Raw genomic sequence first — 24947 nt, 5'->3', positions numbered from 1 at the left:
ACTACGTAGTAAACCTCCTTTCGCTGGGGCTGCATCTTTTACTCGGATCACATACTGCTTTGCGGTTGACCTTCTAGGTTGTAGATGATTTTTACCATATTTGTTCTTGTGCCGGTAAGTTGTGTTTCGATGGCCCGTCGCCCAGGTAGCTGCAGTCTTTGACTTCGCGTTATTTTCAAAGTTGTTCGCTTTGTCCCAAAATTTGAGAGAAGTTTAGTTCCAAGCTGGAAGAAAGTGATAGTCAGAGAGGCTTGGAATCGTACCGAATTTGAAGCTTCATCAAGATCCTCAAATACATCAAGACAAAATGACCTAGTATTATATGGCCCACTTCGTACCGCTAAGAACGTATTAGGCTACTACAATTGTGATTGGCATAAGGTACATTGGGCACTGCAATAGTATAAGTCAATCGAATCATTCCTAAAGCCCTTCCAGTTGAAATTTGTCGGCCCTCTTATGGCTTACATCATACAAGCTCAAGCGTAGTATCTTGCAGGCTGAGATCGAGACTGAGATTCCCATAGCTTCACAATAATCTCTGGTTCTTCTCTTGGACAGGACTTCAAGGTCGCTCAGCAGTTCAAGTGCCACTACAAGTGCGAGAAACAGCCATGTGTAGCATAAGGTTCGGTAATTAGTATCCTCACATCGGATTGCGTTCCCAGCAAGTCGTAGGATCCTTTAGCCCTCTATTCATGTCCTGTCTGGCCTCTAAGTGTCTATAGGAAGCTTTCTGGTTACCTAGGTATACTTGCAAGGTCGTAATACCCTTGTCTTAAATTCTGAAATTTGTTTTGTGTTTTGTCCTTGCCATCTTCAAAAACAATCACAGCAACGAATCAACGCCTTGACTCTTCTCTCTCCTCGAACTGCTCTCACTCCAGCTTGTGTCGTTCAGATTCACATGTCCCACCAACCCCACCGCCGGCATCTCAATCCCTCGTTGATTCTTTGTAAGCTCCCAAAATCATGCTGGCAATGACCTGAAGCGCCTCGGGTGACGTGGGCAAATGGTGCCCGCCTGGGAACCTCATAACCCTCCGCATAACCTTGTCCGAACAATGCTCGTACAACTGCTCGCTGAGCGGCTTGTAAAAGTCCTCTAGTCCAATTACATGGACGGTCGGCGCAGTGATGATTTCCTCATGCGGCACAAATGGCGGGAAAGTCCCGCAGAGGAAAACGCCGAACAACTTGCCGTCAACGAAAGGCTCTCGCTGCTGCTCGAGGAGCAGACTCGATGCGGCGCGGGCACCCTGGGAGAATCCTACCAACCCGGCAAAGGGACCCTTCTCCTTCATGTACGTCTTCAAAATATCCATTGCTTTGTCCTTCTGCGCCTGAAACTCATCCTCCGGGGTGGCGGTGTCGTCGCTGACCCAACGCCGATAAGGCTCGCAGCCCTCAAATACCGGAAGCACGCCGGGCCCTGGTGCCGTTTCAATCGGTGCATCCAGGAAAACCAGGTCGAAGCGAGAATTAAGTGCCCGTTGCAGCCTTATGAGTTGAATTTCGAAGATCATCGCGTTTGCGCCCCCGCCGTGGAGACACAGCAGCTTTGGACGTTGGTCTGTCATGCTGAGCTGATTATTGAGAAATATCACACCCGTTTGAAAGATTCCAAGGCGGAAATTCCAAGGTTGAAAATAACTGAGCAGCAGCCGAGAGCAGCACGCAGGTAGTGACAGAGGATGTGGTTGGTGAGATCAGATCTGATATTAAGATTTGCGCAACGTGTGCAACTCAATGTCGGCGCCTAAGATTAGAAAAGTGGACACCTTTCGGTGACCTTCGGTGCCTTCCGGTTTAACCTCCGACACTCTGCTTCGGTACTTTTGTTACATAAGCAACGTCTGATAGTTGATGTGAGACTCTTCAACTGGGACACTGACTCGCAGTTCCAACCACACGTGGAGATGACTTGCTGAATTGGTCTCATAAATAGTGTAAAGAAGGAGTTCTACAGGGTTAGGATCGCGTCTTGGTGTGCTGGCACACACGACAATGAACAATCCATGTCGAGTTAATCAAGATACACAGTCTCTTTTGCAAATCTCGAGCCTTTGCACGCATTGTTCGAGTGACATCCCAAGTATGCCTGCATCGGGGCGCAGCTTGCAGCTCAGCTTCAGCTGGCTGAAGCCGCTGTAAGACCAATCAAGATGGTTTCATTGGCCCAGGAGCCTAACCAGCTTGCATAGCCACAGCCTCGCTAAGGCCATCTTATTATCCAGGGCTGAAGTGATCTTACTCATTGCTAAGGCTCGCAGCCTGACCACCGTTAATTCTTCAGATATTTCCACTCGCAGTTGTATCTTTGAGCGACTTGCGCACACCATGGGCTTCTCAAAGCTCCTGCATCGATTTAGCAAAACATCGCATCATGGGGAAGACGACACCAGTCTCGGCCAAGCGAAAGACAGTCGTACCCCGCATACAGTGTTAGCAATACCCGCTGATGCCATAGTCTCAAGACGGGGGAACACTCCAGGCTTGCCATCTGGTATTAATCAGGAAGCACCCGACACCGAGGTAGCCTTATCCGCTGCGACGACGCCGTTACTTCTAGTGACGCCTGCAGAAACCTCCGTTCTTGAGAAGTCTTCTGGCTCACCTCCATCTACTGTACCGGTCGAATCTCCAGAATTGTCTGAAAATGCAGCTTCTCTATGGAGCCGCGCTTATGTTGCGCTCCAATCGGAAGATGCCAAACTGGTGGACGAATATGAGAAACTACTCTCAAGAGAACTGTTGCAACAAGGTGATTCATCGTCACAACCACAGCCGAACTGAATTTAACGAAGTTAAAGTTTTTAGCTCTGCCTGGAAATCTTCAACACAACACCAGTCAGATTGGAAATCAAATCGACAATGTCGACCCTGACAAGAGACAACAACAGTTGAAATCCATCATGGACCGTGGTCTGCAGAAGATAGATGAGAAGCAGACCAAGTACACTATTTTCGGCACCGAATTTGTCTTACGTGATCAGATTTCACAAACCGTAAACCTCGTTCAAAGTATGAAGGGCGTCATTGACGAGGCAGTGAAGGGATCCCCCGAAGCCTCCCTTGCCTGGGCCGGGGTCTCTGTTCTTCTCCCAATCTTGACGAACCCAAGTGCAGCTGCCGAGGCGAACCGAGACGGCTTGACATATGTCACTTCTCGCATCCGCTACTATGTTGAGCTTGAGACCCTCCTTTGGCCACGGAATTTGAACAATTCAGAGCTAAAAGGGGAATTTGACACTCATATCACCGATCTATACCAGCATATTCTCAAGTTTCAGATCCAATCCGTTCTCCGATTCTACAGGAAGTGGATTTTAAACATAGGGCGAGATGTGATCCGCTACGATGAATGGGAGAAAATGGTGTCAAAAATCAAAGAACTAGAACAGATTGTGAAAGACGAATCCAGCGCCTTGAATACCATATCTTCGCGCGAAACCTTGGAAGCCGCGAATAAGCAGGCGGGACGACACTATGCTGAGATGCAATCACTACTGTCAGTAACCAAGGAAATCCTGCAAGTGTCTCAAGACCACCGCGATATTTCATCCGAGCATCTTGCCGTACATAAACGCACAAAGTATGTCAATTACTAAGGTACACTTTGAATGTCATATGCTGAAGAAGATGCAGCCAAATACTGGAAGACCGCCCGATAGACCTTCCGACCGTCAATGAGGCACGATACGACAGTGCCGATGTCCAGGATAGTCCCAAATGCGAGAGCGGTACAAGATTAGGTATCCTGAAAAGGATACATCAATGGATCGATGAGCCGTCAGCTGAGCCTCTTTTTTGGCTTGTCGGTCCTGCGGGGACCGGTAAATCAACCATCGCTCGCACCGTTGCCGACTTTCTCTACGAGAACAATCGACTAGCTGCTGGCTACTTTTTCAAGAGAGGCGAGAAAGGCCGCAACGACACGGCTCGATTTTTTCCCACTATTGCTATGCAGCTGGTCGACACAATCCCACATTTCAAGAATTCTCTCCGGAAATCTCTCGATGGTTCGGATAAAACCACAGTAGAAGGACAAGGGCTTAAATTTCAGTTCGAAAAGCTTCTTCTACACCCACTTGTCGACATTTCGTCTGAACAGTCGGGTATCTCAACCAAGGTAATCATCATTGACGCGATGGATGAGTGTGAGCGCCCTGAACACCTCTCGCAAGTTCTCAATCTATTTTGTCAGCTTCAATCTGTCAGCTCAGTACGCTTGCGTGTGCTACTCACCAGCAGATCGGCTCCTGAGATTGTCAATACGTTTGAGGAACTCCGTAAAAACAAGGATTTTCGCAGTCTAGAGCTCCTGCAACGCGAATTCTCCAAGGAAACTCAAGTCGACATACATACCTTCCTCGAGAAAAGATTCAAGGAGATAAGGTTGAAGCGCAAGGTCAAACAGGACCCTTGGCCTGCCCCTGAGGATTTCAGTCGCTTGTTGCAGCTAGCTACCAATCCGGAACCGCTTTTCATCTACGCGGCGACCCTTTGCAGATTTGTTTACGACGAAAAGCGCCCAAAGAATCCAAAAAAAGCAATTGGAGCTGTGGCTTAAACAGTGTGATGGCAATCAATCTCAACTCAGTCAAATCTACGAACCTGTTCTAAACCAAGTTTTTCTTGGTAACGAAGAAGGAGAATCAGAGCGCCAGCTGCAATTCCTCGCCTCCCTGGTTCTTCTTGCGGATCCGCTTCCGGCTACATCTCTTGCATCTCTTCTTGGCATGGACATTGATGATGTTCAGTGGTGGCTTCAGGAGTTGCATGCAGTTTTAGACAATCCTAGTGACGAAAAAATGCCCCTCAGGCTATTGCACAAGTCATTCAGCGATTTCCTTATTGGACAAGAAGGCCCCGGAGCGAATAGATACGGCATAGATCCGGGAAACATACATGCTATGCTAACGTTGAGGTGCATACAACGTATGCGACTGGGTCTTCGGCGAGACATTTGTGGCATCAAAAGCACAGGGAAGGCCAAAGATGAGATCGATGAGCGGGTTATAGAAAGTCGTATACCTGCAGACCTGAAATATGCCTGTTGCTATTGGATTCATCATCTACAGCACAGCGGACCCATGGACAATGCCGTTTCCATATTTCTCACTGAACACTTTCTCCATTGGATAGAAGCCCTTTCGCTTCTAGGGAGGTTGTCAGATGGTGGAATTGCCATCAAAAGACTACTCAAAACGCTGCAGGTTAGTCAATACTGCCGTTTTCATTCATACCGAGGCTGACCCGCAACAGAGTGTCCCCGACACTTCCCTAGAACTTATAGACTTAGTCAAGGATACTAGCAGATTCATCTCAACTTTTGGACCCATCATCGGACGTGTTCCTCTGCAAGTATACGCCGCATCGCTCTTGTTCTCCCCAATTTCGAGCAAGGTGCGGTTGAGGTACTGGCATGAACAACTGCCAAGAATTGCGGGTATTCATGGTGTGAAAGAAGATTGGGATATGAACCAGCAAACACTTGAGGGCCACAACGACTGGGTTCGAGATGTCACCTTTTCTCCAGATAGCCAGCTGATAGCATCGGCATCCTATGATGGGACAGTTCGGCTGTGGGACTCTACCACAAGCGGGCATCGGGGCACTCTCAAGGGCCATGGCTATCCAGTTAAGGGGGTCGCATTCTCTCCGGACGGCAAGCTGATAGCCACAGCATCATACGACAGCACAGTAAAGCTCTGGGACATGAATGGCGTATGTCGGCATACGCTTGAGGGTCATACCTCCTCGGTCAACGCAGTTGTCTTCTCACCTGATAGCCAGCTAGTGCTCTCGGCATCAGGGGATAAAACTGTGCACATTTGGAGCACCAATGGAATCCACCAAAAGACAATTGAAGGTCACGATAAGGCGGTTACCGCAATAGCTGTCTCACCAGATGGCAAGCTGATAGCTTCGGGCTCAATCGACAAGACAGTACGCCTGTGGGACATGGAAGGTAATCACCGGCATACATTTGAAGGTTATCCTGCACCTGTCAGCAGTGTTGCATTCTCACCCGATGGTACACTACTAGCATCAGGGTCTGGCGACAGGATGGTTCGATTATGTGAGTTGGATGGCACAAACCTACGAAGACTAGAAGGACATGGCGGCTCCGCCAACACAGTCAAGTTTTCGCCAGATGGTTCGCTCCTAGCGTCAGGTTCCACAGATCGCTGTATCCGGCTTTGGGACGTAGCAAGTGGCTTCCATGTATCAACAATCCAGGGCCATACCGATTCAATCAACTCAGTCGCCTTTTCACCCGATGGCCAACTTTTAGCATCAGCTGCAAACGACGGTTCGGTGCGAGTGTGGTATATGTATCGAGACACATATCAGCCAACCGTCGAGGGTCACAACGACAAGATCAACGTTCTCACACTTTCAGCCGATCGTAAACTCCTCGTGTCAGCCTCAGAAGATGGCACAGTCCGTCTTGGCGATGCTCTCGATAATACGCACTTGCAAATGTTCACAGGCCATCAAGGACCAGTTCTAACAGTGGCCTTGTCGCCTGATGGCCTGTTCTTAGCAACATCTTCAGCGGACTACACACTTAATGTCTGGGACATAACAAGGGGTGAGTTTCTTTATTCACTTAGGGTTGGCAACTGGATGAGGGCGATTGCCTTTTCCCCCGACAACAAACTCCTAGCATCAGGATCGGATGATGGAATCTTTCAAATTTGGGACATAATGACAGGTGCTGCTCACAGCTATTTTAAAGATGAGGAGTACGTAGTCAGGGCTATTTCATTCTCAAACGACACCCGTCTACTCGTATCAGCGGCAGAGGAAATGGGGGAGAGGCCAGAAGAGAGGGTGCTTCGTATCTGGGACACAAAGACAGGCGCGCCCACGTGGACGATTCAAAGTGGAAAACAAAGTTCCATCGGAGCGGTCGCCTTCTCTAACGACGATCGGCTGGTAGCAGCAGCATCGGAGACTGAAATTCGCCTTTGGGATGTGACAGAAAGAGTGCAGTACGCAACGCTTAACATTGGCTCAGTACGGAGCCTTGTTTTTGATCCAAAGATTGAGACAAGACTGCACACAGACTTAGGAACTTTTGATTTCTTCAAGCCTGTCCAGTTGGATATGGTTCCTTATTCTGAGAGCTTGGAGTATAATGCAGCGTTTGGGGGGCTTAGATTGAGCTCAGACAGGACCTGGATCATGAAAGGTGGCGAGAAGATTATTTGGCTTCCCCCGGATTACCGACCTACTGCATCCGCCGTGAGGGAATCCACAATCTACATTGGTTGTGCTTCCGGTCGTATAGTATGGTTTGAGGATGGTGAGCTCTACTGACTGATGTTGTTTATTGAGAGTAAGAGAACGAAGTAATTCCTTCAAGAAACAGAATCTTAACATGAGACGTGAGGCGGATGAGTTCATTCTTTCGAAGAATATAATGTCACGTCTTCAGAAACTGAAACGAACTTCGAGGCCGGCCATAAGGATCCAACAGACAATGATTGTAATTGAAAGGAATCGGTACCGGGGATGGTATTTCGTCAGCGGGATGCTACGGGAAGTTTCGTGCAACTTTCGTCCAAGGAAAGTCATATGGCTAGCTGAATCGCTCGGAGCCTTCAGAAAGAAATGATGATTGGACGCTTTTATCGAAATTCGATCATCCGGATCGAGCATCGACAGCCCAGCCGAGGCCGGAGACCCGGGTGAAAGCCGTTTTCTGGATCCTCGGTGGGGAACCGTATGATACATTTCGGCGGGTTTGGCACGGGAAACTCGCCGAAGGATTTGACCCACTTCAGGAACTAGAGATTATATCAGCCACCATGTCAGACGGTCAAGTCTCAACAGACCACTGCTTTCAAGTTTCTTCAATCTTCATTCTTCTTTCTGGTACCAACACACATCGCAGAGAACCAGCAGAAATAATCATCCAACATGGCCTCTCGTGTAATCTTTGACCCCCTCGTCGCGCTACGTGCAGCACCTCTCGTGTCATCAACCTGCACCCTTCTCTTCGCATGGGACCAAAACCTGTTCCTCGGCATGCTCAACGCACCCAACACCCGCAAAAAGAGCACACCAGTCCTGCAATCGTACTTTCAAACCTTCTTCCCAAGGGGGCTGACCATGGTATTGGGTTTCATTGCCGTCTCCGCTACGACAGCCGTTGCGAACCTTCGTTTGAATCCGAATTTGCTCCGCGCGAAGGGAACATTCTGGTGGTACGCTGCCGGCGCAAGTTTGTCTCTTGGGCATCTTGTGTATGTACCATTTGTTGCCCCCAAGCTTCAAGCTTTGATGGAGGCCAAGGAGGATACGGATCTAAACGACACGCTTGACAGCTGGCTTTCGCTCAACTGGCAACGTTTGTTGACGACTGACTTGGGAGCTTGGATCGCCTTCGGTATTGCAGTTACCGGTACTCTTCGGACTGCCTAGTTAAACATTTGAGCGTCGTTTGGAGGTTTAGTTCAAAACTTGAAACACCATCATTGCCTTTAAGATTGACAATTCTGTGTACGTAGCAGCGTGAGATATATAGGACGTATAATACATCTACCATGTATTCGTGTGCTCAATAGTGATCTAACTAGAAGCGATGAAAACCCGCCAGGTTGGTTTCGAAAGCTTCCAACGTCTCTTCTTTCTTCAGACACGAGAAAAGGGGGAAATGACAAGATTGCGAAAGGTAGAGGAATATTATAAATATGATATTAAACAATCTGCGGCAGGTTTTAAGTAACTCGAAAGCGATGCTTGGTGCTTTGTCACACAAGTACCACAGGCAGACCATCGACACAGCCGTCTTTATCTTGCCGATGCATCACATCTTCCAGATATGTATCTCCTATCAACCGATGGAAATCAGGATTGTCCGTTCTTCGCAATATGAATGGAACCTTGGATCCTTCAATACACCATATCTCGTCGTCAATCTCCAGGTCAGGAGACGAGAGCCCCATGCGTCCCTTTTGCGTTACGTAAAAAGCTTGCCCATCAGTTGCTGTTCCCATACCGACGCGATATTTCCGAGGTAAAGCTCGTCCAACACCAGAGAGAAAGTCTTCCCACTCCGTACTGTCTGGCAGGTCGTGGTCGTCTTGCTCCAGGAGTCGCCAAGATCCCTTTGGACCGTCTCGACCATCAATGACCCCACCGCAAAGGACGCGAGCAAACCTTTGGTCCACGGTCTTGGTCGACACCATAATTCCATTCATTGTCGCAGTCCTTACCCAGTCAGAAATACAATCCTGCAGACATGAATCTGTAGAAGCGGAAGTCATAGATATGGATGACTTGTCTTTGACACTGTCAACTTGAATTCCGGTCAAGCCTAACTTGTTGTCATCCAACACCACGGCTTTTCCAGTTCTCCCACCGCAAGCATTAAAGAGAGGATATGCCTCAAACGCTCTTCGAATCTGGTGCTTTGTTTCTAGAGGTTTAGAGAAGTCGCGGACCCAGGATGGCAGTCCCATACATGTTGTGCTGTTGAAACCCTGGCCCAACAAGCAGAATGGGCTCATGTCGACTTCTGCTAGCATGTACTTGAACGCTTCAATGTAAACGTCCGCAACAGACTTTTCGTAATCGGGAAGAAAGCTCTTTTCATGTCCCTTGACGAAGGACAACAAGCTGTAAACCTTGTCCCGGGGGTCTTTGCAATGTCGATCGGCGAAGACGCGAGTGACATCAGAGAAGGATCTGATGTAGCCAGTCTTTCGACGTATACTCTCCATTATCATCACGGATCCCATCACGCTGTCCAGCGGCATTATTCTCTCTCGCCCGACCGCTTCATAAGCATGTCCACAGCACGTGCCACTGTAGTCATTCAAATGGCGTACCCTGTTGAATCGACATGTCACAATGTCGGTCCAAGATATGGACCAGTCACCGTACATGACTAAAGCTTCAGACGGCAATATCGTCTCTTGGGCTGTCCATGCCCTAGTCCACCACGGGCTTTCTGCCACGGGAGAGAAACTATCCCACATGAGTTTGAACTGAGGGTTTTCAGTATCGCAAATCCATTGGTTTCTAGACCGATCCCAAGCGTAGCCGGGCAATGAGAAGAAATGCTGGTTGTCTCTAAAGTGTTCCACAATCGCAAAAGGGTTGGATGTCACGGCATCATCATCATCGGGACAGCCTAGCCAAATGTAAACTTTCTCACACAGTTCGTATACCTCATTCATAAGAGAAACTTGAGAAGATCGTTCCTTGATGTCTTGCTGATTGATGCACAGAGCGTCAACCCAGATCTGGATTTGCCGCGACGGCGACCGAATGTGCTGAAGCGCGTTGTAAAGGTTGATCGTCACATCGAAGAGCTCGTGTTCAAGAATAATCGGCTTCTTCACGGCAGGGTCGCCCCAAGTATATGATAAGGTCGCATATGGCTCTTGATTCTGTCCATCACCAAGGCTGAGCAGTCGCATGGACGCACTTATTGGGCTACCACGTAAACCAGGGTGCAGGATAAGGACGCGGATATATCGGTCACCGTCCGTTAGAGGGAGTTGATGATAAACCGCAGAAAATTTCTCGAGAGCCATTTTAAAGAGGTTGACGTCAATGATGAGCAGGCCGTATTCAACCACTGCTTACCCGGGCTTCCAGGATCTCTTAATATGTAAGCCTTCATCAGGGCAAGGCTGCGAAGATGGTATGCAATTGGCCAATGGAGAAATTTAGGCAACCTTTGCTCTGAGCTGTAGTTGCCTAACTTTGCCGTGACTAGGAATGCACTGTACAGATAAATCACGAATGAAAGAATAATGCACATTGTTCGAGTTGAAGGATATGTGAGGGTTAATTTTAGGGGTAAAGTGTTGTTAAATTGCATCCAAACCCCGTTAGTAGTCACATGCATGGCCTTTTATTATAATGGCTCCAATGTGGTATAACAAACTGTCATTTTCACGATTTATTCTAAATGGCGATGATGATGGGGTTGTGCGATGATCGAATACCTTTAATAGGACACTGATGAGAAGCGCATTTTCTTTGCCCAAGGCCGGATTGATTTGGTCAGTAGATCAGTAGACACGAGGTATTTTTGGTGCACTGGTGATGCAATAACAAGGTAGAGCGGCAAAAATGCAAAGCTGCTAATCTGAAAGTGTTTGCCCAATCAGCAGAGCAACCCCAGCTTTGCGGTGTAAACTGAGTGTGCAAGTGAGAAGGAAGTTTGTGGCTGGATGCAGACGAGGAACAGTCCTGGTTAATCGTTGAACAGGCCAGATATGTAGGAGGAAGTCTGCCAGCCACGGCCAAGGAAATCCGGATCCCAATCGCTTCAGTGAACGCCTCACTCTTGCAGAGACGTGCCCGCTGGCAGGCTGTCCGCCATTCCCAGGGTGCCTTCGAGCCGCCTTGCAGCCGCTGGCCGTGCGAGTACATGCAGCAGCACATGCAGTAGTAACATGCAGTAAATGCATCGGCGTAGTGGTTGCCCACCTAAAGCAAGATGAACTGTCTATCGGATGTCCCGTCGCCTGGGGGAGCCGACAGCGGACGAAGGCAAACAGGGATGACTGGTCGATGCTTTACGAGAGCAGAGAAAAAGCACTCGATAAACATTTCTTGCGTGCTTCCAATGCGCCGAAGCATAGACGCCGAGGCCACATGACGAACAGTAGATGAGGCTGATGATCGTGTCTACTGATGGTTCGCCCGCAGTGTTCAACAGCACTAACGACTAAGACAGTCATCCGTAAGACGTTGTCATCGGCGGCGGTCGTTGAAGAGCAGGCAGCACTGACTGCCTAGAGCCTGATAAGTTGCAAGGCGTCATTTAGTACCTGCAAACTGGCATCATGGTCTTTCTGGATGGGCATGTTGATTCAGTCGGCTTTTATTTTCATTCGCTGTTCTTTGGTGCAGCGATGACAATCCAACATTATCGAAACGATGGGCTGGTTGGTGATCAGATGTTGTTGACTAATGTTGGTGGAAATGCTCCCTGTTTGCAGAAATCCGAGCAGAAAAATAGCTATGGTCTGTACCAACGACTATTGCGTTGCAACGTGAGACAATCGATCGAACTGACACAGGCTGTTGGTACGATACCAGGGAAGAAGAAAGTGAGCGATGAGCCTCCAAGCAACTGTGGGGAGGAGCTAATCGAGATAGCATACTAGTACACAGCAAAGTTTAAGGGACTTGTCTAGCCTTACTAAGCAACGAGTATACATATTTGCAGCGACGTCTTTGGCGGACGATGACGCAGGCAGGCGCCCCTAAGCTGGGTGAGACACTCCCCAGAGGCACCTGTCCAATGATGCATAGGCATCTGCTACTGCCCATAACGCTTCATGTGTACGTGCCTACCAAGGCAGGTAGCGAGTGGGTGGGGTGTGGTGTCCCCCGTCCTGTCCTGTCCCTACCTGCATGTATGCATTTATGGTAGGTACTAATTAGGCATTTAGGGACGCAACTGCAGTAACTGCAGCTCCTGTGGTAGGAAAGCGCTCCAGGATGATAATGGAAGGAACTACGTAGTAATATGTAGTAGCTACAGGCGGTTTGTTCCTTCCCCCCAAAAAGTGACTTGTCAGAATTTGGGGCAGGTGCGACCGGTGAAGTAGGCAGGCCGCTACTTCCACCCTCTGATGCTCACTGGACGCCTCAGCGCCACACCATCTTAAGGGACCAAACCCAGACAAGGCGAACCACATTCATCTCCCGACTTCCCGAGAATTCACTATTTACCTCATTTCAGCGGCTGTCTCCTGCCTTTATTCTCCTCATTCTTTCTTGTGTAGCGGCTGATTTGAGGTCTATTTAAGCCTTCTATCCTCCAGTACGTGTGAACCTCACCATTATCCCACCTCGAACTCGGCTTTTGCCTCTGACTTCGCCAGCCTCTGACACCCTCCCTCTATGTGAGCCTACATAACATCAAACAAACGCCGTTTTCACATTCTCGTATTTTGTACGCTACATCCATACCTGTATCCGTCGGTCCCCGGCCGATCGGGCTCACACGTCGTCCCTCATGGATACCATTAACACCGCGACTGAACGGCAAACTGCCGGGGTCCTCGTTGCTCACAACACTGTCGACGACGTGGACACTGGCAAGGCCTCTGCTGATCCATCCGCTTCCCCATCAAAGCAACCGGATGCGGACCATAAGAGCTCCGACCGTTCTACTACTTCCCAGAAGAAACCCGTCACGAAGAAGCCTAAGAAGCTGGCAAAAACAAAAACGAAGAAGCCCAAGAAGCCCACCTTGGCTGATGACACCTCTGAGTCAGCCACTGATGACGTGGACTCTGACACTGATTCCTTTTCCTCGTCCGATTCGGACAGTGACGCCCTCGATGTCTCTTCAGCTGATGATTCAAAGCGCAAGTCAAAGTCTAAGAAGGACTCCGTGATGAAGAAATCCAAAAAAGCTCCTTCTGGCTCACGCGCTAAGAAGACTAAAAAGTCCAAGAAACGCGCTGCTGTCAAATCAGACTCGAGTGATTCAAGCGACTCATCCGATACCGAGTCTATTTCGTCAGACGACGAAGATGGTTTGACCAAAGTCTCCATGACGCCTCAGCAGATCCAGCTTTTCCAACAGTGGCAGCGCAGCAACGATGCACTATCATACGGAAACAACACCGCTTTGGCTGTTGGACAGCAATTCATGCCTCCCCCGACCAGACGCGCTGCCCCTAGATTGGGTCTCCTCGACGGCGGAAACATGCTCGATGCCAACCCTCTGCTTGGGAAAAGAATGGTGCCGCCTTCTCAAAAGAAGAAAACCAAGCTAGACTACAAGAGAGTCGATCAGGTGTGGGACAGCACTATTCACAACTTCAAGCTTCAAGACACAGCCGAGACCACTTCAGATTCTCAATATGACGGCTATGTCCTGCAGATCAGACGTACTTTTGACTGGGAAGGCAAATATAAGACCACTATCGTTGACATTAAGAGCAAGATTCTTCGTGAGTGCTTGCAAGATGTTATCGGTAATATCAAGGGTGTCAGTTTGGTCGATGAAGCGCCCAAGTTGGATCCCAACTTGCTTTTCCTGTGAGTTTGACACGACTTAGCCGGCTTCAGAAAACTTGCTAACACTGTTAGTTATCTGGAAGATCTCCGCCATTATTGTAAAAAACTAAAGAAGACAGAGCCAACCAGCTCTGACAAGAAGGAGCGCAAGAAGCAGCAGAAGCATATTGACAACAAGCGGTTGCATCTCAAAGTGCTTCTTAAGTACCTCGACAAGGATTATGCACACATCAAGAAGAGGTATGGTCGAAAATATGTCCCTGACAGCATACCAGTTACTAACTTCGGCTAGTCTGTATCCCATGCTAGAAAACGGCCTCATTACGTTTGACCTTCTCTGGGCACTTTGGAAGCCAAACACACTCGTCTACACAACCACCTACGGAACTCACGATGAAGCTCGGGTTTTCAAAGTCGAACAGGCCGAGCGCCATAACAATATGCTAAAAGGCGAGTTCTATTGGGTCGATGGAAAGGTATGATGATTTTCCAGCCTTGTATCCTGTCAGCTTGTTAATGAGTTGCAGTATTTCGAATTCGACGGCAAACAATTTGGCTACGGCTCTTTTGCGGAAGAAGTCCCAGAGTTCCGAGGAGCGCGAAAGATCACCAGTCTCAATGCTTATCCTTTGGACTACCACAAGAATAAAGAATCTGTCATGGCCGCTGTGATTGAACGAGGCAAGAAGTTTGTACAACTTGGCGGCGTTCACTACCAGAGCCACGAAGGCCTTGCCTACTACAAAAAGAAAAAGAGCATCATCAAGGTCAACATCAATGGTCGAATTATGGTTGATCCAGCCGTCCACCGCCGCATCAACCCCAACTACCAGGTGTCTGCAGTGCGGCCGAAGGATCATGACGTCATGTCAGAAGATGAGGAAACGGAGGACGAGAAGTCTCAACACGACTCCGAAGAAGGTTGTTGTGGTAGCGATGATGGTGGCGATGAAAAGATGGTGAAGAAAGTTGTCCGCGATCCCAAGGGTAGGATCACTATCATCCAAGTCCCCAAGTCAGAAATTGAAGAGCCCACCGCCGCCGAGCAGCCCTTAGGACGTCTTGAAGACGAGACCAGGAAAGAGACAGCTGAAGTTGAAGATAGCTCGGAAAATATCCCAAAGGATGCTGAAGAGGAAGAGGAAGCGCTGGTATTTTCCGATGAAGAATATCTCATTGCATCTCCAGTCGTTCTTGGCTTCTCATTTTCAGAAAAGCTGTGGCTAGAATTCACAGTGTCTGGTGTCAAAGAGATCCAGTGGAATGAGACTGCATATGAATCCTTGGTGCTCGAACCCAAGCAAAAGGACATTGTCAAGGTGAGTGCAAGGGTGGATCGACTAGTTCCGACTTGATACCTCTCATTGATAGTCGGAAAAGGCCCCTATGCTAACGTTGTTTAAGGCTCTAGTTGAATCCCACAAGTACCACGCCACCGAGAGTATCGACGATGTCATCCAGGGCAAAGGCAAAGGGCTCGTTGGTAAGTAATTGCGTAATTATTTCATGATCGATATATGTCAATTGACCATATTGCAGCGGTCCTCCATGGCCCACCTGGTACCGGCAAGACCCTCACAGCGGAGGGGATCAGTGAGCTTCTCAAGTGCCCGCTTTACATGGCTTCCGCCGGAGAGCTTGGCACCGATTCCCGCTACTTGGAACAGGAGCTTCAGAAGATTCTCGACATCTGCCATGCCTGGGGAGCTATTCTTCTTCTTGATGAGGCCGATGTCTTCATGGAGAAAAGAAATCTACACGAAATCAACAGAAACGCTCTTGTCAGCATATTTCTACGTCAGCTTGAGTACTTTCAAGGCATTCTGTTTTTGACCACAAATCGCGTTGAGGTATTCATGATACTCTTCATATTATAATATCCGTACTGATTTTTTTTGCAGACGTTTGATGATGCCTTCCAGTCCAGAATCCACATTGCTCTGAGATATGACAGCCTTACTATGAAAGCCAAGAAGACCATCTTCAAGATTTTCATGGAGAGAGTTCGCGTCCTCGAAAAGATTGATCTGATGCCTTTCTCCGAGGAAGACTACAACGACCTCGCGAAATATGATCTTAATGGTCGGCAGATCAAGAACACTATTCGTACGGCTCAAGCGCTGGCTGTCAACAAGGGTGAGGCACTTAGCATGGAGCATATCCGGCAGGTCCTTGACGTTCAGAAGAGCTTCGACATCCATCTGAAGGGCGGCACTGGCTATCAGGATGCTCTGCGCAGCTACTACTAGTCCATATGAGTTAGACCAAGTTCTCTGCTTTACTGAAAACTCTTTTATAGGCTTTTTGGGATATGAGAATCATTGTACAGAAGCTGAATCGAGTATCAGAAGCATTGAATTTGCTATAGTTAGCCGATAGGTTAGTTTTTGCTTTGTGTGCAATGATTTAGACGGACGCATTTTTTCCCCCAGAGTAGTACTTAGTTCTTAGGAGGCCTCCAAGCGCAGAAACCGATAGTTGTATGCTTCATGATACTCTTAATCTCATCGTCATGTATTTGTGCAATAGGCAATGTCCTGATTTGTAACCCCGGCGCAGTGCTACAGTTCCACAGGAAGACATTATCAAGGAGGTATAGCTGCAGCCAAAAATAACCCAGGTGTTGCAATAGCGCCTTGGCCTTCTGGCTTCATTTGATAGGTCACTCCCATGACTCGTTGACAGCTTCTCACATAGGGCGAGCCTGATAATGTGACAGGTGAAACGTCTGCGAACTGCGGGTCGTCACCTCGTCTCTGTCTCAATTAGTTTTGGCACCTGCTTTGTCTGGCTTCTGCCGCTTCAGCAGTGAAGACGAAGGTTGTCATTGGTAAATTGACATTCTCATACCCATCACCTTACCAGGGCCATCGGAGATGGTTCGTGCTGGCGAAGGTACTGAAACTGGCACATTCTTGCTTAGTTTGGTGTTGATTGTAACACAGGTATTTACTCACCGTATTTACTCACCGTTCGTCATGCCAATCTCTTCATGTTGAGTTTAGGCCTACCTATTACCGACCATACTTCGCTATTTGGATCGATCTTCTCCTTTTGTTGATGCAAGAGTTATCGTAAAATTACACATTTGCGTTCGATTGGACATGCTCAGCCCCCCTCGTACCTCGTATCGAAAGCGAGACAACTTTAAAATGCTAAGCTCGTGAGACCCGCTCATGCAATAACTCTCCGCCGGTCTTTGTTAACCGGCGGCCATATTGGGCATGAGACTCACCCCGCTACGATGGCTGTGATCTTGGCGAACGGCCCGCACCTTGAGGTAGAGATGTCGTGCCGAAGTTTGTTTTCTGGGCTGCCTTGTTAGGTCAGAGTCTCGGGGGACTCGGTATGATCAGGCTGATCTTTAATTCTTGTGTTCGAGCAGTTTCGCCTTTTCTTTCTGTAGTCAGTCAGTCTTTGCAGATTTTCGACGTCTCGATAGAATCGGAACAAAATGTGTCCTGATACCGGACTGGATCTCCCAGTTTCGGCCCAGCCGCTCGTTGGTATCCTCAGCTTCCAAAACTTTCTGATTCTTATCGGGGGTATTTTGACAGTCGTTTCATGTTCTATGTCATTCTATCAGGTGTTCCGGCACGCAACTAATTACACGAAGCCAGGAGAGCAGCGGCAGTAAGTTCTCTCTTTATGCTCGCCAGTTTCGATTCCGAGACGTTGCTGACTAGCCCTAGGATCATCCGTATATGTTTGCTAGTACCTGTCTACAGCATATCGGCTTTACTCTCCATTGCATTCCACAAGAAGCATGCCTACCTCAACGGCGTCCATCTTCTTTACGAGGCGTTTGCGTTGGTGGCATTCTACGCCCTCTGCTGCGAATACGTCGAAACCGATCGAACAGAACACGCGGTGTCGTGGGATCAGAATGGACTGAAGAAGTGGTTTTTCACACGGCCATTCGCTGCGTGTTTTCCCGCTCTCGGGGGCGCGCACTATACACACCAGAAACCCAACCAAGGCTGGAAGCGGTTCAACGTAAGCTGAATCACCCCTACCGGGACAATAAGAAAACTTAGTCTAATTTTATGGTAGCGGATATGGTTCTGTATTTACCAGTACCCATTTGTCAAACTTCTTGTGACTATAGCATCATACGTTACGGAAGCCAATGGCATGCTATGCTCTGAGGATGGGGGGCCCAAGTATGCTGACTTCTGGGTAAGTTGAGCCTGGGTCGTTGAGACTAAGCAGATGACCAGCTAACATTGCCGCGGTAGCTTAACAAAGTTGTGACAATTGCAACGCTGGCGGTAGCGATGAATTGTCTTTTTCAGTTTTACTATCAATCCCAGGAACTACTATCGCCACATAAACCAGTTTTAAAGTTCCTAGCCATCAAGATTGTCGTCTTTCTTGTATTGGTACAGGGTGTAAGCTATTTATTGACCTATTCAGGCTCGGCGTTCTCCGTCAGAGCTGTATGTGTATTCTGGTTTAAAGAGCTAACGCCGACGTACAGTTTATCCTCGACGCCGTCATAGGCAGAGAAGACCAGCCTCTCGGCCCCACAGACAGAATATCCTACACTTCCCTTGAAATAGGAATTCCTAATCTGATTCTCTGCTTGGAAATGTTTGGAGTTGGTGTCCTGCACTTATTCGCGTACCCATGGTCTCCCTATGTCGCCACTGCCACCGCAGTTCCCACCCCCACTGCTACTAGCGTTGCAACAAGCGGAAAACCAGGGGCTGAGGGCATCAGGATCTTGGTTGGTGTACTGAGGCGCGACGCGCGCTGTCAAGGTGGGTTACTCGGGTGGCGCGCATATGTGGATGCTCTCAACTTTTCAGATTTCGCATTGGCGTTTTATCGGGGCGCCTTTTTGCTTTTCAAACGCCAGCCAGAAACAACTCAAGATACATCACACTGAGGCATGGGTCGTTACATGCTCGCTGTTTTCGATGGTTTGTGTTGGGAAGACAAGTGATCTGTGGCGAGGATCTGCGTGAGCCACTGCGAGAAGCAGGGTAGGGTCACCTCAGGATCAGTCAAGGATTAAAAGAATGGCCAAATGCTTGGTGGCAGAGGATTTTGGATTTGAACCTGGGAGCCTTGCATTAGCTCCTGTGTACCCATGAAAATTGTTCAACTGAATTCCAACACACTCACGACACTTCACTTTGAAGGATTCCAATCCCCGCAACAAAAGTCCCAGGCAACCGTTGCGTGCTACAGTTTTGACTTCTTATGCGCCAAGTATATCTTGCTGGGTAGGTAATTTTAGTGAGGCCCCTGCCGACCTTGCGATAAGCCTGGCTTTCAACGAATATGCCACACAAAGATTGAGGTTATCATTGGTTTGTGGTTTGCCATCTACTGCATAGCCTGCCTGTAAGCGGCTCCCCGCACAGGAACCCAGGCCATTGAAAATTAATACCCCTGGCAATAAATGATCGCACGTAAACACTTAAAGTGTTGCGGCCCCATCAATTTCAGATTCTGTCCAGCGGTCGCTGTTTTCCGTTCAGATACCGGTCAATCATGGACGCACATCGCAGTGAAAGCGATGTTCGACATCAAATCAGCCGAAAACCCGTCCGATCGAGTCTGGTGCCTACAGAAACCGAGACCACACCAGCAGAGCCAGCAAGCGAACCTCTTCTTAATAACTCGCATCACAGCCATGATGATGTGGCAACACCGCTCGCCCAGAATGAAAGCAGAGACGATGGCGTTATAGTAACCGACAATACCAACCATCACCCAAGGTCGAGCACGGACACGAGTGCGCAGGAAATAGTCGAGGAGAAACCTAGCGGAAATCGCCCGTCGTCAAAAGGAGGAGGCTTCAAAGCCTCAACATGGCGCATCATCGATGGGTGGTGGCAAGAGTTTCTCTGTTGCGCACTCGGTGTTGCGGCTCTCGTAGCATTAGTAATAGTGCTGTCAACATTTGACGGAAAGCCTCTGCCCAAGTGGCCTTCTGGCATCACTATCAATGCTGTTGTCGCCTTTTTATCAACGGTCTCTCGCACGGCTTTCATAATTCCAGTGACGGAAGGGTTAGCCCAGGCCAAGTGGACTTGGTTTAAGAAAAAGCCGCGTCCGCTTGAGGACTTTGAGATGTTTAACCAGGCCTCTAGAGGACCATGGGGTAGTTTGACTCTTCTTTCCCGGACCAAAGGATGGTAGGTCATTTTATCTTTCTATTTTCACTTGTACTAGTGCTAATCTATAACGACGTAGGTTGGTTGGTATCATCGCGGCGATTTTACTTACTTCGACCATCGCAACGTCGACACTCACGCAGTCTGCAGTCACTTACACCTCCAAAGCTGTCGGAACCACGGGAAGCAGAGAAGCAGTTGCATGGAGGGTGACTGAAACCTGGGCGGTAGAAAACCCGAACTGGATGGTGTGTACGTCGCAGTCTTCCCAAAGTCATTTCTTCTTGCTATGTTCTCGACCTTCGTAAAAGCTTTTCACATTTTTGTAACATGCCAAATCTATTTACGGTTGCACTAACAATCCAGCAGATAATGAGCAGTCTATTGTCAGAGGTATCGCGCTAGGGCTTCATAGGCCGGCAAACGATATCCTACCTTACCGAGAGCCTCTTTGTCGCTCATCTAATTGTACATGGGACCCGTTTACCACACTATCTGTGTGCCATGAGGCCACAAGTGAGTTTACAAAATGACCCGTATAAAAGGTTCCTCGTGGATGTTTAAGCCAGGAGGAAACTCTACCAGGTCCTTCTCTAACTTGGGTTTCTTTTAGATGTGACCCATCTACTTGAGTCTGACTCTCCTTATAACTATGACACCAAAGTAAAACTGCCAAATGGGGTTTCTATGACTCTTGCAAGAGGTAATTCTAGATACACTAGTGCCGAGACGCTCTTCGTTGGTGAAGGAAATACTATATCCTATCCTCAGCTACAGAACATCAGTATCTGGAATTACTTTGCAATACATTGGAATGGAACTGCGAATGAGAGTCCACAAGCCATTGAGATCTCACTGCACTGGTGCAGCAGCACTTACAAGGCAGAGGTGGTGGACAACTTGCTTTCTATGCAGAAGATTGATTCCTTGGCTGAGTACACCACAGGAACGAATGAATCGCTGTACTATCTTGTCTCTTCAGCTGACAGAAAAGCTAAGTTTAACTACAATCGCGATGGCAGAAGTATTATCTTACGCAACCTCGAAGACGCCATGGCAGGAAGTCTTAGTAAGACCAACGACAGGCCTCTTTATGGGAGGAACGGAACCCATATGCTCATACAGTCAATGTCGGAGATTCGCCAAGCGTACTTGAAAAAGGCTGCCGAAGGAAACAGATCAATCACTGGGGAAGAGATGATGAGGCCGTGGTGGGAAGCTGTGAACGGCATGGCGCGAAATGTGGGTATTGGCCTCACAAACGTGTAAGTTCATCCTCAGCCTTTTATACGCCTATGTTTCAGACCATTTACATTTGACCTTATAGAATGCTCCCAGTAGATAGTAATGTTGAAGGCACCTCTTTGAGGACTGAGGTGTTTGTGGAGGTCCGATGGGAGTGGTTGGCACTCCTAGGTGGGCAAGTCTTTTTATCTATCCTCCTGTTGATTGTCATTGTCATCGAGACAGCAAACGCCAATATCGACATCATCAAGAGCTCGCTCCTGCCAGCGTTATTCGCTATCAATGCGAAAGAGAAAGCAGACTTGGAGCGCCGTGTTGCAGAAGGCGAGCCTCTTATGGGTAAAGGCGATCACAGGCTAATGCCCAAAGGTGTGGGAGGGGAGTTTCGCAAGAAAGGCGAGGGATGGACACTCGCCTGAGCAACTCAATGGATTTCGTTTGACAAGCTGTTCAATACTGTTTGCTCTTTTGTTTTTGTTTAAGATCATATCAAGGCCTTAGCGCTTCAAGGGATAGATATTAGAATCAAATAACAACAGTCTTTCGATTTTCTTCAACTCATTTTGATCTCTAACTTTTCAAAAAGTAAGATTGAGCGCCAATTTGGCTTGGGAAAGATTACTGCAAGTAATGGGTCTTGGTCATGTCGCCTTAACAGGAGCTCATTGTATCGACACTGAGACCCACCCCACTTGATTATAATAATGCGTCGAATCTAGTGTGTCTAAATGAAGCTTACAGAGAGAGTGATATATCAATATTCCATGCCTTTGTTCTGATGATTTGACGAGTGGTGCTGTCTTCCAGCGTCTCGCCCTGAAGCAGTCTCTGGTGTTTCAGAGTCGCTTTTGTCGAAAATGCTTGCAACCTCCTCAATAGTGTATCCTTTTGTCTCCGGGAACAAGAAATAAGTGAAAAGAGCCTCAAATAGCAAAATCGCAACGTAAACAATGTAATATCTCCAGCCCATATCCTGCAATGCTACAGGGTTGGCATACTGGCTTGCAGCGCTGAACGCATACATGAGGACATAATGAAGGGCCATTGCTTTGGCCCGGAGATGGTAAGGGCAAATCTCAGCTATGTACATAGGAGTCAGCGGAGCATAACCAAGGTCATAACCAAACTGGAACAGGAAAACCATAGCCACTAGGGCTTTGCTTGCTGCTGCCTGGGCCTCTTGGGTAAATTGCTCTGTGGCTACTGTAAGCCCTACCATGGCAAAAAGCATGATGACGCTGGAAGATATAAAGAGAATACGGCGGCCAAGTCTGTCCACTAGGCTAGCACCCAAAAGAGCAGCACACAAGTTGAATACTTGCAATCCGCCGTTGATTCCTGCTTGCTGCGCAGGTGCTGTAATGCCAACCTGTCTCAGGGCGACAGAAAGGTAGATTGTTATGATGCCGCCTCCGCTCCATGATCCGAAAATGGTGCAAAAGACGACTAAGAGAAGCCTTCGGCGGTTTCCAGATCCTCGGAACCAAGAAAACCAGCTCATGGCTTGACTCTGTTGGTCAAGTTCGATCGCTTGACAGATTTCGGTGTACTGGCTTGATACGATGCTGTCATGTGGTTTCCCGTCAGCATGAAATTGCACCAAGATATTTTTGGCTTCGCTATGGCGGTTATGGGACACAAGCCATCTGGGTGACTCCGGAACTAGGAAGATTAACAAAAGCTGAGTTGCCGGTGGGAAGAGCTGCAAAATTGTCGGGATTCGCCAGCTCCATTGGCTAGGGATATGAAGGCTTCCAAAAGCAATCCAGGCCACAACTATCATGAATGTTAGCAACATCAAGAAGGAGCTACAATTTCCACTTACCGAGTGATCCAACAAAGAATAAGGAACCGTATCCACTAACCATAAAGCTTCTTTGGCGTGGATGTGCGAGTTCGGTGAGTAGGACGGGGCAGCTAGCGGAAACAAACATGGAACCCATTCCGAGCTACTTTGTATTAGCAGGCCCCCAAGTAGTCTGGCTTTTAATTGCTCACGATAAAGCGTGTGAGAACGTAAATTCGTGCATTATAGCAGAACACTTGACCCAGGACTGTAGAATTCACGTCAATTGTGTGCCCAATATTTCAAAATCCGTCGTGGGGATAGAGCTCACCAGCACCAATAATAATCGTATCGCCCAGTATGATCATAATCTTTCTGCCAAAAGTGTCTGCGACCCAACTCAAAAGTGGAAATACAATCATTGCACCAAACGAGTAGCCAGCACCCATTAATCCGATGAGATTGCTATCTTTAGGATTGAGGCTCAGGTCTGATGGTTTATGTTATGGACTGCTTCCAACATCAGACTGCCATATTGTCTTCTTACCTCGGTACCCTCCAATTCACGTCAGCGCATCAAAGACTTGGACCGCAATCTGTGATCACACTTACAGTGAGGCATAGTAAATAATGATCCTATGAGAGTGCCGTCATATCCTATCATCAACGGGCTAATGAAAATTGCCAGCAGTCGGAAATTCAAACTTCGTAGGCCCTTCTCTTTCCACCAATGTGGGTGGGAAGTACGAGATAAATTTTTGTTGGATGAGGGGAATGGGGAGCTTGCGGCCTTTTCCTCGCTGGATTTGCTAGAAGCATTACTAAAAGGAGCCTCTCCCACTCTTGGAGACTTGGAAGAAGAAGTAAACAGCATGATGAATTCTTGTTAGAACTGCTAGCCAGAGAAGAAGAGAAGTTTGTAACGAGGATTTGCATCCACGTCGTGGGAGTAATTTTGACTGCCTCAAGGAAGACACCTGTGTTTTAACATCTGGAGAAAATCCGATAGTCTAATCTTCCATCGGAAACTGCTTCGGGGTGGCATTGTAAGACCAATCAACCGCTGACCGAGTCAACCCATTGACTGACACTCAACATAAGCGTAATCAGATGCTAGTGAACGGAAGGAATGTGATTGCTATAATAAATGGATGATTAAACGGTTTCAGCACAGAGGTTGGTAAACTTTGACTGGACTGGCATACATGTTTTTGTATGATTAAATGGAATAATTTAGCTAGGTGCGGCTAAAGTTGAGTTTGGCTTAGCCATCAAACGAGGTTGCGGTAAAAGTTTAGTACTTTCGGCTGTTCCAAAGTTACCATATTTTGCTTAAAGAGTCATGTTCCCTGGTCAGCATCAGATCTGGAAAGCTACTCACTCGTCGCCTGCTCGACGGTTTCCTGTGACCTTTGACTAAGCAATTGTCCTTCAACAGTAGATCGCCCAATTAAAATCATGTCTAGTTGAGAAGAGAGACAAAAACATCCAATGAGTAAGAAGATGGTTCGGTGTGCGTTTGTGTCTACGGGGTCTGGCAAGTAGCATGTTCAATGGGCTAAGCTCTTCAGTGAGATCTTCCACAGTGGCCTCGCTAGAGCGGTGCATGGAAATGTTCAAACGCCTTTAGCTTGTGTCAGCGACTAGCCCTGGGTTGCGGATAACGCGGCCTAACGCATGCTGGAACTCTATGCCCCTCAATGAGGTACCAAGTGTTGAGACTAGATTTGAACAGAACGAGCTGAATTTTCACACAACCAAGACAGAGAATG

The 24947-nt window shown here is 48.1% G+C and overlaps 9 protein-coding genes across 9 annotated transcripts; 6 read left to right on the top strand and 3 right to left on the bottom strand.

Annotated features, from left to right (window-relative positions):
- Nucleotides 1-935: 935 nt before the first annotated feature.
- On the bottom strand, nucleotides 936-1580 carry CTRU02_202691 (oxidoreductase; the record flags this gene model as incomplete). Its single annotated transcript, XM_036728853.1, has 1 exon — nucleotides 936-1580. One exon carries the CDS (start codon nucleotides 1578-1580, stop codon nucleotides 936-938), a length of 645 nt encoding a protein of 214 aa, XP_036579368.1.
- Nucleotides 1581-2340: 760 nt separating this feature from the next.
- On the top strand, nucleotides 2341-4573 carry CTRU02_202690 (vegetative incompatibility protein het-e-1; the record flags this gene model as incomplete). Its single annotated transcript, XM_036728852.1, has 3 exons — nucleotides 2341-2764; nucleotides 2821-3595; nucleotides 3649-4573. 3 exons carry the CDS (start codon nucleotides 2341-2343, stop codon nucleotides 4571-4573), a joined length of 2124 nt encoding a protein of 707 aa, XP_036579367.1.
- Nucleotides 4574-5096: 523 nt separating this feature from the next.
- On the top strand, nucleotides 5097-7332 carry CTRU02_202689 (vegetative incompatibility protein het-e-1; the record flags this gene model as incomplete). Its single annotated transcript, XM_036728851.2, has 2 exons — nucleotides 5097-5219; nucleotides 5269-7332. The coding sequence occupies 2 exons, from the start codon at nucleotides 5097-5099 to the stop codon at nucleotides 7330-7332; spliced, it is 2187 nt and encodes a 728-aa protein (XP_036579366.2).
- A 603-nt stretch (nucleotides 7333-7935) lies between these two features.
- Nucleotides 7936-8439, top strand: CTRU02_202688 (uncharacterized protein; the record flags this gene model as incomplete). Its single annotated transcript, XM_036728850.1, has 1 exon — nucleotides 7936-8439. The coding sequence occupies one exon, from the start codon at nucleotides 7936-7938 to the stop codon at nucleotides 8437-8439; it is 504 nt and encodes a 167-aa protein (XP_036579365.1).
- Nucleotides 8440-8768: 329 nt separating this feature from the next.
- Nucleotides 8769-10559, bottom strand: CTRU02_202687 (heterokaryon incompatibility protein; the record flags this gene model as incomplete). Its single annotated transcript, XM_036728849.1, has 1 exon — nucleotides 8769-10559. One exon carries the CDS (start codon nucleotides 10557-10559, stop codon nucleotides 8769-8771), a length of 1791 nt encoding a protein of 596 aa, XP_036579364.1.
- Nucleotides 10560-13003: 2444 nt separating this feature from the next.
- CTRU02_202686 (AAA family ATPase) lies at nucleotides 13004-16265 on the top strand (the record flags this gene model as incomplete). The annotated part of the gene is made up of 7 exons (XM_070204074.1): nucleotides 13004-14037; nucleotides 14089-14256; nucleotides 14309-14492; nucleotides 14544-15335; nucleotides 15421-15499; nucleotides 15556-15866; nucleotides 15918-16265. 7 exons carry the CDS (start codon nucleotides 13004-13006, stop codon nucleotides 16263-16265), a joined length of 2916 nt encoding a protein of 971 aa, XP_070062656.1.
- A 1205-nt stretch (nucleotides 16266-17470) lies between these two features.
- On the top strand, nucleotides 17471-18907 carry CTRU02_202685 (DUF300 domain-containing protein; the record flags this gene model as incomplete). Its single annotated transcript, XM_036728847.1, has 5 exons — nucleotides 17471-17649; nucleotides 17709-18012; nucleotides 18070-18195; nucleotides 18255-18407; nucleotides 18497-18907. 5 exons carry the CDS (start codon nucleotides 17471-17473, stop codon nucleotides 18905-18907), a joined length of 1173 nt encoding a protein of 390 aa, XP_036579362.1.
- Nucleotides 18908-19518: 611 nt separating this feature from the next.
- CTRU02_202684 (uncharacterized protein) lies at nucleotides 19519-21808 on the top strand (the record flags this gene model as incomplete). Its single annotated transcript, XM_036728846.1, has 5 exons — nucleotides 19519-20165; nucleotides 20224-20396; nucleotides 20514-20660; nucleotides 20758-21409; nucleotides 21472-21808. 5 exons carry the CDS (start codon nucleotides 19519-19521, stop codon nucleotides 21806-21808), a joined length of 1956 nt encoding a protein of 651 aa, XP_036579361.1.
- Nucleotides 21809-22143: 335 nt separating this feature from the next.
- Nucleotides 22144-23839, bottom strand: CTRU02_202683 (hexose transporter; the record flags this gene model as incomplete). Its single annotated transcript, XM_070204073.1, has 5 exons — nucleotides 22144-23165; nucleotides 23215-23338; nucleotides 23388-23443; nucleotides 23507-23665; nucleotides 23779-23839. The coding sequence occupies 5 exons, from the start codon at nucleotides 23837-23839 to the stop codon at nucleotides 22144-22146; spliced, it is 1422 nt and encodes a 473-aa protein (XP_070062655.1).
- Nucleotides 23840-24947: the final 1108 nt, after the last annotated feature.

This window comes from Colletotrichum truncatum (genome assembly GCF_014235925.2).
Source record: "Colletotrichum truncatum strain CMES1059 chromosome Unknown Contig_0001, whole genome shotgun sequence".
NCBI lineage: Eukaryota > Fungi > Ascomycota > Sordariomycetes > Glomerellales > Glomerellaceae > Colletotrichum > Colletotrichum truncatum.
This window is presented reverse-complemented; position numbering and strand designations above follow the sequence as displayed.